The sequence below is a fragment of the Gekko japonicus genome, unplaced genomic scaffold (assembly GCF_001447785.1).
Source record: "Gekko japonicus isolate JY-2015 unplaced genomic scaffold, Gekko_japonicus_V1.1 scaffold431, whole genome shotgun sequence".
Taxonomy (NCBI): Eukaryota; Metazoa; Chordata; class Lepidosauria; order Squamata; family Gekkonidae; genus Gekko; species Gekko japonicus.
The window spans coordinates 192,316-207,986 of record NW_015162492.1 but is presented as its reverse complement, the minus strand read 5'-3'; the positions used below and the strand labels follow the sequence as shown (position 1 = coordinate 207,986).

Genomic DNA, 15,671 nt, shown 5'->3' with positions numbered 1-15,671 from the left:
AATGACTCGTGTGCTGATCTAAGGCAGCTGAAGATCCTGTCCTTCTCCTGAGTGCAACAAGTGTTCTCTTAGGCCTAATTGAATTGTGAGAGCCAGACGGTGCAGTGGTTAAGAGTGCTGGACCAGTATCTGGGAGACCCGGGTTCAAATCCCCACTCGTGCCATGGAAGCTCGCTCAGTGACCTTGGGCCAATCACACACATTCAGTCTAACCTACCTCACAGGGTTGTTGTGAGGAAAAATGGAGGAGAGAAGAATGACGTAAGCTGCTTTGGGTCCCCGTTTGGGAGAAGGGTGGGATATAAATGAATTAAAGAAGAAATTTAATAGAAACATGACATTGATGTAGGCAAAAAAATTCATCCAAGGGACTCTGTTCTTGTACACTGATTTCTTGAAATTGGGCTGCCACCCATGCAAAGCGGTGATAATCAGTGTGGTGTCGTGGCTAAGGTGCCAGGCTAGGAACAAGGAGACCCAGGCTTAGCTATGAAGATCTCCTGGTGGCCTTAGGCCAGATACTCTTTCTCACCCTAACCTACCTCCAAATGGTTATTGTGAATATAAAATGGAGAACAGAAGAATGGTGTAAGCTGCACTGAGCTTTTTGGGAAAAGGATAGGATAAAAATGTACTAAACAGTAATTATTATTAATAAACTTGTTTTTGTTAGGCATATGTAGGTGGGTTTGTGACAGACTGCACTTTTTAAAAGCTTAGAAGTGCTGTACAAACAGCTGAAGGACTGTGAAGGGTTAATTCTTCATAGAAACAGAGAGCCCTGATTGACACAATACCTAGAGTATTGTGTTTAGTTTTGGGCACCACAATTTAAGAAGGATATAGACAAGCTGGAACGTGTCCAGAGGAGGGCAACAAAGATGGTGAGGGGTCTGGAGACCAAGTCCTATGAGGAAAGGTAGAAGGAGCTGGATATGTTTAGCCTGGAGAGGAGATGACTGAGAGGTGATATGATAGCCATCTTCAAGTACTTGAAGGGCTGTCATATAGATGATAGTATGGAGTTGTTTTCTGTTGCCCTAGAAGGTCAGACCAGAACCAATGGGTTGAAATTAAATCAGATGATTTTTCAGCTAAACATTAGGAAGAACGTCTGAGCGGTTCCTCAGTGAAACAGGCTTCCTCCGGAGGTGGTGGACTCTCCTTCTTTGGAGGTTTTCAAACAGAAGCTTGATGGCAATCTGACAGCAATGTGGATTCTGTGAACTTAGGCAGATCATGAGAGGGAAGGCAGGAAGGGTTGAGTGCTTAGTTCTTGTGTCCCTTTATTACACACCCAGGAAAATGCTGATTGCCACTTTGGGGTCAGGAAGCAATTTTTCTCCAGGCTGGTTTGGCCAGGGATCCTGGAGGGTTTTGGTCATTTCTGGGTGTGGAACAGCAGTCACTGCACGTATGGAAGGGGAGGTATTTGTGAATTTCCTGCATTGGACTAGATGACCCGGGAGGTCCCTTCCAACTCTATGATTCTATGATAGGCTGCTCCAAGCAATCTGATTGGTTAGCATCATCTAAGCAGAGAGAGTCTTTATAACTGGATGCTGAAGAGAATTCAGTCTGATTTCAGCCCTAGCTGAGAAGAGACGAGTACTGACAGTTTCAGAATTCAGCCCTAACTGAGAGGAGTTTAATGCAGGCAGGAGAACTGGAGAAATCCCAACCCTTCCGTCAGGTTCCTGGGTTGAGCCGACAGTAAAATATCATACTGAGACGGGGTGGGACAGCCAAAGTTCTTCAGGAAAGAAGAAAACAGACCACTAGGGCTGCTCAGTCAGAAAGGGAAAGAGGGAGGGAAGTGGACAGGGCCATCATAGCTTTGTATGGGTGGCAGTCTAATTTAAACATAACGCTGCATGAATGTAAAGTTTCCAAGGTGAGTTCTGGTGTCACAGCCAGCGTCATGCTTAAATCAGGCCCCAACCTTCTCCATCCAGCATGGTATTCTGCCTGTCCTGTAAGGCAGAGGAGGTGAGAAGCTCTTAACCAAAGTGGGGCAACGTATGTCCCATGTGCAAGATCCAGCCTGTGGGAGCCATAATTTTAAAAGTTTGCCCACTCAGATTTAGTTGTTCCGTTTGTTTTCTAAAAACTGGATGGATGTAATTACTATGTTACACCTCTGTCTTGGACCTTCCAAGTAGCACAGTTTATGCTATGTGCACACCCACAGTTTGTTGTGTTACTCTATCCTTCAGGGCATGAGCATCATAGTCAGGAAGACGTGGACTAACAAATGGCACCAACTGGATTATGGAGTCTGACTAGCTGTGAAGGTGTTAAAATACGTTGCCAGCTCTGGAGAATGAAGTGGCTCCTGAGGATACAGGATGATGCCACCTGGACCAGGCCGTTGGGCTCAGATTAAGAATGTTGGGCTCAGCCACAGATATGGATTCAGTGTACCGAAGGGGAGGAGGGAGACATACGGGGTTATTGCTGGCCAGTTTGTTGCCGAACACTGACTTCTCTTTTCTTCTCTCTCCCCATCCCCATTTTTCCCCTCCCAGGTAAGGGAGATTCTGGGGCACTGCACCTGCCCTTCACAGTTCCCCATGGTCAAGGTCTCGGAGGGCAAATACAAAGTGGGAGATTCCAACGCGCTGATCTTCGTTCGAGTAAGACCCTCTGCAGATATGTCTCCTCCTTCCTGTCCCTCTCTCTTCTCCCTATTCTTGCTCTGCATGGGATCCTGAGTTCCGTGGGCTGCAGAGGTGGGAACCCCCTGTGGAAGCTCTGTCTGCAAGTTCATGTCCCTCCTCTCCTTACTTCTCCAAAAGGCTGCATCTCCCCTGTTTTGAAGATCACCTGCACTGTGCTGTGTAGGAGACGCCAGATGCCCTGAGTTCAGTAAAGGAGGCAGATTAGCTGTGAGTAGCCCAGGCAGCACCATACCTGCAGAGGCCCTTATAGTACAAGATATAGAATTCCGCAAATGGAAGATCTGGATGCAGCAGCTGGAATCTATTTTTGCAAATCAGGGGAAATGCACAAATGTGCGCTTCATGTACAAATGTTGGACGTGTGGTTTGCTGTGAACTGCTGGTAGCTCACTGGCTAAGAGTTTCAGCCCGCTGAGTCCCAGTGCAAATCTCACATTGGCCGTGACTTGTTGGGTGGCCATAGGCAAGGCCCTGCCCTTCCCCGCAGTCTGAAGAGAGTGCAACTGGCCCATTTTCCAAGGTTGTTGGGTGGATTGTTGAGACTGTATATGTGAAACACCCAGGGAGAGCTAACTAAGTGTGAAGCATCATTTATTGTGCAGTTGTTTTATTTGCAAAGCAAATCTAAAGCAGTTTATGAGGAAGAGCAGGGGCTATATTTTGCATGCAGAAAGTCTTCTGTTTGATCCCTGGCATCTCTAGGGAAAAGATCTCAGGTAGCAGATGCTCTGGGAAAACCTTTCCCTGCCTGAGACCTCGGAGAGCTAAGCAGAGTAGACAATACTGATCTAGATGAACCAGCAGTTTGGCAGGTTCATCTATGTTCATTTCAATTAGGTTTTTGACATGTGTGTTTCCTTAAACTTAGGAAGGAAGGGATCAGTGTATAAAGCTATCTTATACTGGGTGACACCCTTGGTCTGTCAAGGTTTATTCTGATTGGGAGTGGCTGTCCAGGTGGTGTCAGGTCTGTCACATCAACTACTACCTGATCCATTTCACTGGTGATGGCAGGGATTGAACCTGGGACCTTTTGCACAGAAAGCAGGTGCTCTACCACTGTGCTATGACCCCTTCCTAGAAGCTGGGACTTAGAAAATTGTGTACAGGTGGAAGGAGATGGTCCCTGTTCCTGAGATGGTCCTATTACTTGAGAACAAGCCCCTTTCAGTGACAAAACACTCTGCAGTCTCTGTTTTAAAAGAATGCTAAAAATTGACATCAAATTATAGAAGCGCCCAGTGCTACTGCTGGCTGGCTGGGGCTGTGTGTTGGCTTTAGATTGACGGAATATCTGGATTACATTCTGAAGCTGCTTGTTTTGTAACTTGAAATCTATCACACTATTTTTTATTTTTAGATCAGAGCTTTCAAAAAAAAAAAATCCTGTCACAAGGGATGCCACATGATGTGGAATTTCTTGATTGCGTGTTTTTATTCCTTTGCTGCAACTGCCTCCCCCCCACCCACTTTCTCATTTTGCTTTGTTTTAATCTGTAAAATCAGAGTGTGTTGCGTAACAGAGAAGGGAAGGTTCGAAGGTCTCAGAACATTAAAGCGGAAGAAGAGCCTTGCTGGATCAGGCCAGTGGCCAATTTCTAGTTCAGCAACTTGGTTCGCACAGTGGCCAGCCACTTGCACCGGACAGCCAACTAACAGGGCATAGAGGCCAAGGATTTCCCTCAGTGCTGCCTCCTAGCCCTGAAATTCAGAGGTTGACTGCCTCTAAGAATGGAGGTTTCCTTTAGTCATCATGGCTAATAGCCACTGAGGGACTTTTCCTCCCTGAATCCCCCTGTAAAGCCGTCTTTGCTTTCCAAGAGGGACAGGTTTGGTACCTGAGCGGGAGAATCTCCGGGGCTAAAAATTGCCAACCTGCAGCATTGCCAGTGTCAGATGCTTCCCCCAGCTCTTCCAGGCTGAGTGGCAGCAGGGGGTGGGATGATTTCTACAGAGGCTGTGTCAAGGATAGGAGGAAGCTGCAGCAGAGAAGCTCTTGTGCCAAATAGTCATTTCTAATCCAATAGAAAGCAAGGAGAGGAGGTGACAAGTTTGACTATTGTTGTTAAGTTTCTCTATTTATTGAGAGGGGAGGAACTAAAGACCCCTCCCCCCACAACAGTGGAAACCTCACTCAGCATCTTCTCTGCCTCCTGAGATCTCTTCAGGGCATTGCCAGCTGGTTTGCAAGCATTCCTTGGCAGCCCACAGGGCTAGAAACTTGCTTGTTATAAATGAAAGCTTTGATTCTCCGGAAGCTGAATTCCTGAGGCTTTTATACAGATGCACAGAATCATGGCCTGTGCACGGCCCCAGTATATTCTTTACAGGAAACAACAATTCCTTTTTATCAATAGCTTCAGTTTATACATTCTAGGATTTACTTTCAAAAGCACATTTTGGGGCTTGGGTCAAGTGAGGCCTGGCTCAGATCAAGTTCTGTTCCAATCTCTTGGTGGATGCTCTCCCTGCTCTCCTTCTCCCTTCCTGATATTTCCAAGCCTGGACAGTTCATTATTGTTATCATCGTTTTATTATTATTAACATTTGTATCCCCTCCTTATACCAAGTAGCTCAGAGTTGCATCCTGTTTTGTCATCACAACAGCCCTGGGAGGTGGGTACATTAGGTCAGGGCTGTACATATTATGTAACCTACCGTATATTCTGTGCCAAGTAACTTGAATTCTGCAAAAAACTTAATTCTGCAGCTTGAATAAATGTGCACAATTAACCCATCTTGCATTATTCCCCCTGGTTCTGCCGACTTTTGTTCTGGCACATTTTTTTATTTACTATTTTTAATCTAATTCTGTTTCTGCTCAGGAGACAGCAAAAGGGTACTGAAGCCCCACCACTGGAAGTATCTCTCAGCAGTTCCTCTGGCCTATGAGATTTCACAGGAGGCACTACTACCTACAAGCATTGAAATATATCTTTGAGCTACTAAGGACTAGAAATGTGTGTGTGGTGGGGTTTTTTAGAAACTGGAGAGCTTTAGGAAACTCAATTCCACCCCCAAGGCTGCTTTCTGCAGCATTTCTTGCAGACTCATGGCAGATATGCCAGTCTCAGGGAGAACTGAGAGTATCTGACCAATGGGAAAACCAACTAACTAACCTTTGGCCAGGGTGGTTGACTGAATCCAGCTGAACCACTAGGTCCCTCTTCTTTCCACCCAGCATGCTTTGCTTTTCCAGTTCCTGCTAACTCTGAAAAACCAGTCCAGCAGCATGCTTGATGTGAGGTTTGTTTCTTTGGCTGTCTGCACAGGTACTGAGGAGTCACGTAATGGTACGTGTCGGTGGTGGCTGGGACACTCTGGAGCACTACCTGGACAAACATGATCCATGCCGATGTAATTCTCTCTGTGAGTACGTAGGTTTGGGATCTCCCTGCAGGTGGGGTGTTTACAGGGCATTTCTGGAGGGTCTGGGGGCTTTTGCAGCTGTGCTTCTCTCCTTCGTGTCTCTTGTTTTGGTGGCTTTGTCAGATGCCAGTGCATCTTTGTGGAGTCGGGAGCCAGTGGAATTAAATGTGCTGCCTTTCACTGAGGTCTAGTAGCTTGCACGGTGCCATTTACATAGGAGTTAGATTATGTCCTTGCCTTTGCGGGGGAGGGATCTTGCATTTCAGCCTTTGGAGACAGGCCTCTGTGAACATGTCACTGAGCATTGCTTGCCTTTGGTGTAGCTAGCAGTTCAGCTGATGGCTGAAGGGTTTCCTCAGGGGGCATGGATGGTTAGGAGATGGTTCTTTGGCAAGTGCTGATGGCCAGTGCTCTGTCTTCTGCAGAACCAGGGGACTGAATTGTAGCCTGTACTGGAGAGGGAGGGTTTGGGAACAAACTTGGAGGTTCCAAGGGCACGTTGCTAACTTTGAGGGGAACAGAGTCTGATGGATCTAGCACTGTGCCATGAACATGCCTGTTCCCCTCTGACCCGCTATTTGCATTTCGGTCAATAAGTAGATATCACAGATAGCCCATAAGTCTCCAGTAGCGTCTTCCTTTCTACAAAACCAGCCCTCTAGAATTTTCTGCCATGGGCAGTGGGGAGCATGGAAACATCTCAAAACTCATTGCTGTGTAATCAAGTGGGAAGTGGAGTCCGAAGGGGTTGTAGTGATTTGGAACACTGCAACAGCCCCTCCGAGGGAGGGATATCGCCCAGCCTCATCAGATCTCGGAATTAAAGCAGGGTTGGTACTTCGAAGGGGGACCTCCAAGGAAGACTCTGCAGAGGAAGGCCGTGGCAAAGCACCTCTGGTTCTCACTTGCCTTGAAAGCCCTTTGCTGGGGTCCCCATAATCCAGTTGTGACCTGATGGCGCTTTATAGACACACACAATAGCACCTCCTTATGGCTCATGGGAATATGATGTTCTATATGTTTTTAATTATGGCATGGCGAATCACCTTGCCCTTGTTAGCCGCCCTGAGCCCACTGGGGAGGGCGGGATACAAATGTGAAAAATAAATAAATAAATAAATAAATACTAGTGCTCTTCCAAGTGTGTCCCTTTGAGTCCCCTAGGCTGTGGTGCATTAGGCACTGAAGTGTTTAGCCAGCTAAGCATCCATCTTGTGTCTTTTGTCTGTCTGGGATGTGGGAGGCCAGGCCAGCCTTGCAAATAAGTTCATTAAAGTGACTAACCCACCAAAAGGTTTATTAGCCCAGCTACTTCCCCCCCTTCTGTTTATTTATTTATTTATTTATTTATTTATTTCTGTTAGTCATTTGTGGCCCATAAGAAACAGTTTGCTTGCTTGGTCACCTGGCAGTGATTCTTACTCACCACAGGCGATCAAGCAGGTGCCCGTTTTCAAGCCCAGGGACAGAGATGTGGCAGCAAGCCAGCTCTTCCCTGTGAGCAGTGTTCCCTCTAAGCTGAGTTAGTTTTACCCTCCAGCTCACAAATATTTGTCTTAGCTCAGGAAGGATGGATCCAGTCCAGAGCAAACTAATTTATGCAGTAGCCAAATCACCTGCCTGCTCACAACTTTAATGCCAGTAGCTCACAAAGTATAATTTTTGCTCTCTGGACTCCACAGCTTAGAGGGAGCATTGCCTGTGAGCCTGCCCTAAGAGATCAAACACAGTTTTGCTGTGCTTTGCCTCATCTCTCTGACTCTCCTCCTTAGCCAGCTCACCTGCTTTGGGCATCCTCTTTTTGCAGCCCACCGTCTGACTCAGTCACGAGGACTTGCCTTCTCTCCGCAAAAGATGGCAACTCCAGGCAGCCCCCAAGCCGCCAGCCCCAGCACCCAGCGCCGGGCCGAAGCGATGAACCTGCACAAGTCCTCTGAACCCCTCCGTGTGGGGGATAAGCGTCTTGGGGGTGGAGGCGATGCAAATCTTGCCAAGGGGAACCGTCCAGGCTACCCAGCGAAAGGAACGGGAGATTCCGCTGCTCTGAGGCAGGTGTCTGGTGCTGCATCAACCGTGAGGCACAACGGGCTGCCCATGAGGTCTGGTCCATCTGCCCAGAGCTCTGCCAGTCCCTCAAGGGGGACCACAGCCCAGACCCACCGGGACAACTGGGACCCACGGGGCTCCAACACCCTGAGGTAAAATGTGCCAAGAAAGGTTTGCTGTTCGCTGATTGGTAGTGCTGGGTCATGTGGTCAAGAGGCTGGCTCTGACTGTGCTGCTGTTCTGAGCCAAAGAAGTTTCACTCGAGGTGGTATCCACTTTGGTTTTTGCTAAAGCCGACATGATTGACAGGGGGCCCCTTACTGACTAAACACATTTATTGTGAAAACAAGCAGGAATCTTGGGGTTCCTTTAATGACGTACAAATTCTAATTCTGGCATGAGATTTCATGTACTGGAGCCCCCGGACTATATAATTTCAGGCTGCAGGTGGGCAGATTGTATTCTTAATGCTCCCCTGTGTATTAGCTCCCTGGAAACAAAAGTTGAATGCCTCCCATGGACAGAGGTGAAGCTGCCTTGGGTCCATCAAAGTCAGTATTGTCTGCTCTGACTGGCATTGGGTTTCCAGGGTCTCAGGGAGAGGTCTTTTGCCTTACCTACTACCCAGTCCTTTTAACTGGAGACACCAGGGATTGAACCTGGGGCCTTCTGCGTGCCAGGCATATGCTCTGCCACTGAGCCATTGCTACTTCAGCCTCAGGGAGAAAGGGTCTAGCTTAGCCTTCCACTTACAAGGGAATGATTCATATAAAATGAACTTATTCATATTGGTGCTAAGGGGGGAAAAATCATCCATATTTCATGCCATAGTAACCCAGATCCTACAAGGCTGCATTCTGTATAAATTATGCAGCTTTCCACGTGTTTTGACAAAAAAACATTATACGTTTTCAAGCAGACCCTCATAGCCATATGGACTAGAACTGTACCTTTAAGATTATTTTTATCTATGAACGCTGCCTTCTGCCAAGCCGGACCACTGGTCCACGAGACCAAGTACTATTCAGGTTCCTTCAGCTAAGTGAATGATCCCAGCATGGGGCCTGTGGGTGTTGTGGTGCTCACAGATGGGTTACCTGGCACACCTGTTTGCTTCTTCAGCAAAGCATACCCTTTCACCAGAGGTTGGTGTGTGCCTGTTTGGGAACCTCGACTTCTGCATTTAGAGGACAAGAGCTGAGGAGGGAAGAATGTCCACTGGGGACATGAGATGATGTTTGGGAAATGTGTGTTTGCAGGGGGCACAGGTCACTCTTGGTCAGTGCTGGGAGAAAACCTGCTCTTTTGGAAACTCTCGGGTCAGCTCCTGTTATCAGTTGTAGCCTTTTGAGTAATATCAGCCCTCCTGTTTCCTGCTTTCCCCCGTAGCCTCAAAATGTGCATTCAATGTTTATCTAATTGCCTAGTTACATTCATATCTCAGTGCCAAAAAGGATGTGCTTTTGTACGCACACCCATTAGCCAAGGCAGGGCCCAAATCGGCCCTTGGCAATGGCTTAATGTATCCTGGGCTTCCACTGGTACTAGACACAGAATCTAGCTTTCATGGGGGGGATTATGGGAGCGAGTTTTTAGTTTTTAATGACACACAAGTGTTTTTGACAGTAAGAGTTGTGCAACAGTGGAACCAGCTGCCTAGGGAGGTGGTGAGCTCCCCCTCACTGGCAGTCCTCTAGCAGCGGCTGAACGAACACTTGTCAGGGCCACTCTTGGCTGATCCTGCACTGAGCAGGGGGTTGGACTAGATGGCCTTGGATGGCCCCTTCCAGCTCTGTGATTCTATTGACGTGTGGGCTGAAATATCAGAAAAAGTGGCTGGGAAGGGTTTCTAGTAGGTGGAGGTGGGAGGATGATTCTTTTCTGCTCCCTTTCGACTAGCAAAACATGTCAGTTATGCAGAGTCAGAGAAACTGTAGAAATCGACCCAGCCTGAAAAATCCAGTTTTCTCATTGCAGCATTAGGACTGCCTGAGTGCAGAATTTTCATGTATTATTTTGTCGCAACATACAGCCCGAGTCTTAGCGCTGGGCTAGTTGCGTGTGAGACTAGGCTGTTCGAAAGGCTGAATAGGTGAGTCAGACCAAATGCAACTTCCAAATGTGAGGGCACTCTCTCCAGGCCTTTCCTGCCCTCCCTCCCCCAAGCTGCCATCAGTGCAGTGGCTGCCCTGTTTATAAGAAGAGTGTCTTCACTGCCCCGATGTGTTGTTCTGATGGTATGGGATGTCTATGAACATTCCAGCTTCAGAAGGCAAGTGACATATCTGTCATATATTGCTGGCAAACTTATTGTGAGATTTTGGGGGGGGGGCAGTCACATTGCAAACTTTACATTCGTTTTATACCAGTTTAGTTTAATTGTCATGCTTCTCCCCAAGAATTTCAGGTTTGTCAAGAATTATCTGGCAAAAATCCTAGATTCACCCAGCTTTTAAAGTAGAGGTGTCGAGGTTCCTTGGGGGGTGGGAATGATAATTGGACTGACCCAAGAATTAGGAGTTGATGTCTTAACCCAGGAGTAGGAAAGACGGTTGATACAGATGAACAGAGGCAGGTGACCTGGAAGCATTAACATCACTCTGGGGAGAGACAGACTCAAGTTCAAATATTGATCTTGGCCTGTAGTTCTTGAGTAAACATTTCTCTGTCACTCACACACACAGAGTTTCCCAACATTCTCTGACACTCATGTGATCAAGAATCTAACTATGCATTATGTTTTCTCCAAGGACATCCCTTGGTCAGATCAAGAGGATGTTCTGTGTTTCCCAAGCATGCATGGCACAGTTTACATTGGGAGCATAGCCTGTGTTGGGAGATACACCCCCATACCATCTTCCCAGTCTGAAATAGCCTTGGGGGCTGATGTTTGCTCCATGTGTGCTGATGGGCTACATGCCGTGTTTCTCAAGTGGGGCAAACAAGAAAACAGTATTGTGAGGTCCAAGCCCTCTCCTTGTTCATCATGGTCCTGATCCAAATTGCCCCCCTTGCATGGCTGGAGAGTCCAGATGAGGGTGGGGGGAGGGAATTGGCACTAGGGGTGGGCATGAACTGGCTCACAAACGAAGGTTCGTGATGAATTTTGGCTGGTTCGTGGTTCGCAAAGCGATGTTTGCAAACTGAAGAGCCGCCATGAACTTCCACGATTTTTTAAAATAAATTTATTTTTAATTTCAACTTTTCTATAACATTGCAAATAAACAGCTTTTCTGTAACATTACAAATAAACAACTAGAAATATAAACAAACAATGGTATCAATACAACTTCATTTAAACTTCCATGAATTTTAAGGCAGTTCATGGCAGTTCGTGAAGAGTGGAAAACGGGGGGTTAAATGGCTCCTGCTTTCTGCTCCTTGCCGCTTTTTGTGGAAAACGCCGGTTTCTGCTTCCTATGAAAAGCAGTGGGGAGCAGAAAGCAAGGGTTTAAGTGGTTCGGAGCGGTTTAACCATCTGCTTTCAGTTCAGTTAGCGAGCCAACCTCCCAGTTCGTATTGGTTCGTGGTTCGCTTCGTGGTTCAGCCATGAACCGAACCTCAGAAGTTCAGAACTGCAGTTCATGCCCATCCCTAGTTGGCACTATAAAATGAACCTGTGCATTTTCTTCTGTGATATTGCCCTCTGGTGGTGAGCATAGGAAATGGGCATTATTGGATACTGGCTGCTGTGAGCAGTTAGGAACCAAGATGTCCTTAATTCATACCTTCCATGAAATGAGTGTAAGTGGGGGTTGGATCTCCCGTTCCACTAGCAGGTGCTTTTCTGGAAGGAGCCTTCCCCTGAGAGAAAGTGGAACAGATCTACAAAACCCAACCCATTCTGCAAAACCAAGTATGGTTCTGAGCATGACTTCTTGTCTGAAGAAATATCTTCTGTCCAGTCTGACTTGAAATCCCTATTGCAATGCACTCTACTTGGGGCTACCCTTGAAGAGTGTTCGGAGGCTGCAGCTAGTAGAAAATGCTACAGCTGGACTGCTGATCGGGGCGAGCTATCAGGAACATGTGACCCCGATATTACGACAATTGCACTGGCTACTGATCCACTCCCACGCCCAATTCAAGGTGTTGGCTTTGACTTTCAAAGCCCTACATGGGTTGGAACCAGGGTATCTGAAAGACAATTTTCTCCCATACTTTCGTGCCTGGGAATTAAGATTACAGGGAGACGTCCTTCTGACTCTCCCATTAATCAAAAAAGCTTGTTTGGTGGGCACATAAGAGCCAGCCTTTTCAGTGGCAGCCCCACAACTATGGAACAAGCTCTTCACTCCTGAGTGGTATTTTTTTAATGGCTTTATATTTTAATGTATTTTATATGATGTGTCTGTAAGCAGCCTTGAGTTCCACAAGGACGAAAGACAGCTGACAAATGTTTTAAACAAATAGCTCACCACTGAGTCTCTGTGACTCAGCCCCACCCTACTTCCAGGTTTGCAATATGGGGAACTTCAATACTGGCCTACCTTACAGGGGGGGTGTAAGGAAGCTTTTTTGCCACTTCAGAAAAGTGCCAGATAAATGTAAAGCAGTGCAGCAATAAATTAAAAAAAAATTGTCTCCTTTGCTCCAGGCCCCCTAGAGCCCGTCGCCTTTCGGGAGACAGCGATTCCTCAGCATCATCAGTGCAAAGCGGCACTCTGCCCAGGAGACGTAATGAAGATGGCAGTTTGACGGTCAGGAGGGAGCCTGGGAGGCGGATCTCTGAAAGAGCTGGTCTGCACGCCAGTGCCAGTCCCAAGAGGCTACCAGACAGTCGCAGCCAATCACGAGAGCGGGCCAACTTGCCAAGGCCTTCCCCAGGGGCCAAGAGGACTGATGCAGAAGATCGGGGCCGTCCCCGGATGCCTAATGGGCCTAGCCAGCCAGTGGCCCAGGGCCCTCGCCCAAGAGCCCGCAGCCAGGGGAGGCCTGTTGGGGAACCCGTGCTTCTTATCAGGCGCGGGAAGGACGGGCAGCACTCCTGGGCACGAGCTGAAGACCCGAAGGAGAACTCGGGAGGCTCTGGCAGAGTCACCCCCAGGACCAAGAGCCCAGCAAGGGGTCACTGTGTTTCCGTAGGTTCCAGGAGTCCAGCACTCACCAGTCGAAGGGGGTCTCTTCCCACCACCAAAGTGACAGACCCCTCAGCCCGAGTACCTCCCTCAGCTTCTGGGCCCCAGAGGCAGCGGCAGCCATGTCTGGCGGTGCCACGAGTCCCTTCAAGGGAGCGACGGTCCGGGGAGACCTTGCATGCCCGGCAGCCCTCCGACAGTCTGGGACAAGAGTTGGAGGGACTGACCCAGACCTTTCGCACCCCGCTGCGCCTGGACCCAAGCCAAGAGCAGCAGCTTTACCGGCGGCTGGAAGAGGAGTTTCTGGCCAATTCCCAAATGATGGGCCTGCAGGAGGACGAGGAGCAAGAACAGGTGGAGCCTCTGGGTCGAGGCTGCGAGGGCCCTCGACTCCTGCAGACCACCCCGGACCAAGGAGCTGCTGACTCCGCCTACTGTTCCTCCAGCTCTTCCTCGTCCTCCCTCAACTTCTTCAGCAAGTACGGCTTCCAGGCCGAGCCCAAAGACGAACCCAAGAGGAACCCTGCCTCCCAGAAGGCCTGGGCCTCTGATATGGGTGCAGCTCCCTCCGACCTCCACAATGGCTCTGCTGACACTGCTGACCTCTGGGACTCTCCTGCAACTCTGGAGCGAGCCACGCGCTGGCGGAAGCCGGCCCTGTCCAGTTCCTCCGATGAGAGCAACTGCTACATGGGCCTGCAAGAGGTCCAGGAAGGAGTGGAACTTCCCGAGCCCCGAGCAGGCAGTCCATGGGGCGCTGTGGAACTGATGGCCTCCGATGCAGACTCGGAGTATTTGCCCCACGAATTTGACGAGGAGCCTCCGGTACGGCCCCTCGACGGGTCCCCGGGAACTCCTCCCCCTGAGGAAGTCGTTCTCAGGCCCAAATCATCCCTGAAGAAACCCGACCGTGTGCCTTCCATCTATAAGCTCAAGTTGCGTCCCAAGATCAAGCCCCGCACAGACTCCCAGCCGGACAAGAAGCCGACAAAGATCCCCACGCCCCTCAGCTACAAGGCCGTGGGGGCCAGCAAATCCCCAGCGGGGGGCGCCTCGCCCAAGGACAGTCCTTCCAAGCGCCAGGCCGAGCACAGAGCCTGGGCGGCTTTCCAGAACGTGTTCTCCTCCTTTGTGGAGCCTGCCCGGGGCCCAGCAGAGTCGGGGGTGGCCGACGAAGGCACATGGGCCTAAGGGTCGCTGGAAGAGAGTGGGGCCTGTGCTGGCTTGGCTGTTGCAGCTGCTTCCGTTGCCCCGCCCTTCCCTCCTCCTCCTCCTCCTGCTGCTGCCTTGGGCATCTTTCCTTTGTGACCTTGACATTGCTGCTGTTTTGAAAAGCTGGGGGGGTGGCTCTTATCCTAAAGGTGGTACTTCCGTTTTGTTTGTTTTTTTCCAAAAACTGAGGCTGGAGGACAGCATGGCTTTTTGATTTCCTTGTCTGTGAAATGCTTTTAGGGGTGGGTGGTGGGAGAGTCCGTGAGCACTGGATCCATGGAGGGAGGTTGGAGGAGACTCCAGGGACAGCCTGAAAATCTCTGGGGCTGCAGATCTCCCCGTGTAATACTATTACAATACTTCACGAATCTCCCTGTTGTAATACTATTGATTCCCCCCCCCCTTAGCCTTCCGAATTCAATAGCACTTTGACTCTCCAAACCTCGCGGCTCTCCTGGTCACGCCCTGTCTCTCCCTGGGGAGAAGGGCCGACCCCCTGGGCTCGTGGGGGACGGGAGTCCTGCAAACCCTTCTTGACGAGGGGATGAGCGTGCATGGGATGGGGGAGGGGCCTGCGGCGAGTGCCTCTCCAAGTATGCAAGGGGGGGGCTTTATTATTATTTTTTAAAAGGAGCTTCTCTTTTAACGGATTATATTTTTAACGAGACGTGCGTTTTGGAGAGGAGGTTGGGGAGGGGAACGCTGAAGTCTTGCACATGAATTTCGCTTCAGCGGGACCCTCTCGACTTCCCGGGAACCCAGGCCATTAGAGTTTCCCCTCGATGTACTGTAGGTGTGTTTTAATAAATCTATGCATATTTATATAAGTAATAAGGTGGCGCCGCACTTAGTCACGAGTGCTGCCTCCTCTAGAGCGCCCGCCCGCCCGCCATCCGACCCCACGAATGTAGCTAACGGAACTGACCTGGGAGCTCTCGAAACCCAGACAGTAAAAATGGACAAGTCAAACTGCTTCTCTCTGTGTCTTTATTGCAGAAAGGGGAGGGGGTGTCTGTGTGTCTTGGGGGGAAGAGAAGATCACTGGGGTTGCAAGGTAGTTTGCCTAGGCAAGTTAACCTTTTGGCATATGGGACTGGAGGATGTCGTTTCTGGTGGCCAAACTATGCGTTATATTGTGGGATCCATGTGTGTAAAAAGCAGCCAAAGGTATGTGTGGTGGTGGGTGGTGTTGGATTGGATTGGATCAGGGCCCTGTTCCTTCTGTGCTATTTCCCCAGTAGCCACCACTTCCCCTCAGTGATCCCTCTAAGCTGAGTTAGTGTGC

At 49.2% G+C, this 15,671-nt stretch overlaps 1 protein-coding gene across 1 annotated transcript in view; it reads left to right on the top strand.

The window, feature by feature from the left end:
* Nucleotides 1–15,341, top strand: part of GAS2L1 (growth arrest specific 2 like 1) — a 62,653-nt gene extending 47,312 nt beyond the window's left edge. Inside the window, exons 3-6 of the mRNA XM_015406026.1 lie at nt 2,529–2,636; nt 5,954–6,050; nt 7,858–8,248; nt 12,694–15,341. Coding sequence (XP_015261512.1) covers nt 2,529–2,636; nt 5,954–6,050; nt 7,858–8,248; nt 12,694–14,365 — 2,268 coding nt within the window. The 3' untranslated portion in view covers nt 14,366–15,341. The remainder of the gene's footprint in view (nt 1–2,528; nt 2,637–5,953; nt 6,051–7,857; nt 8,249–12,693) is intronic.
* The last annotated feature ends 330 nt before the right edge of the window (nt 15,342–15,671 follow it).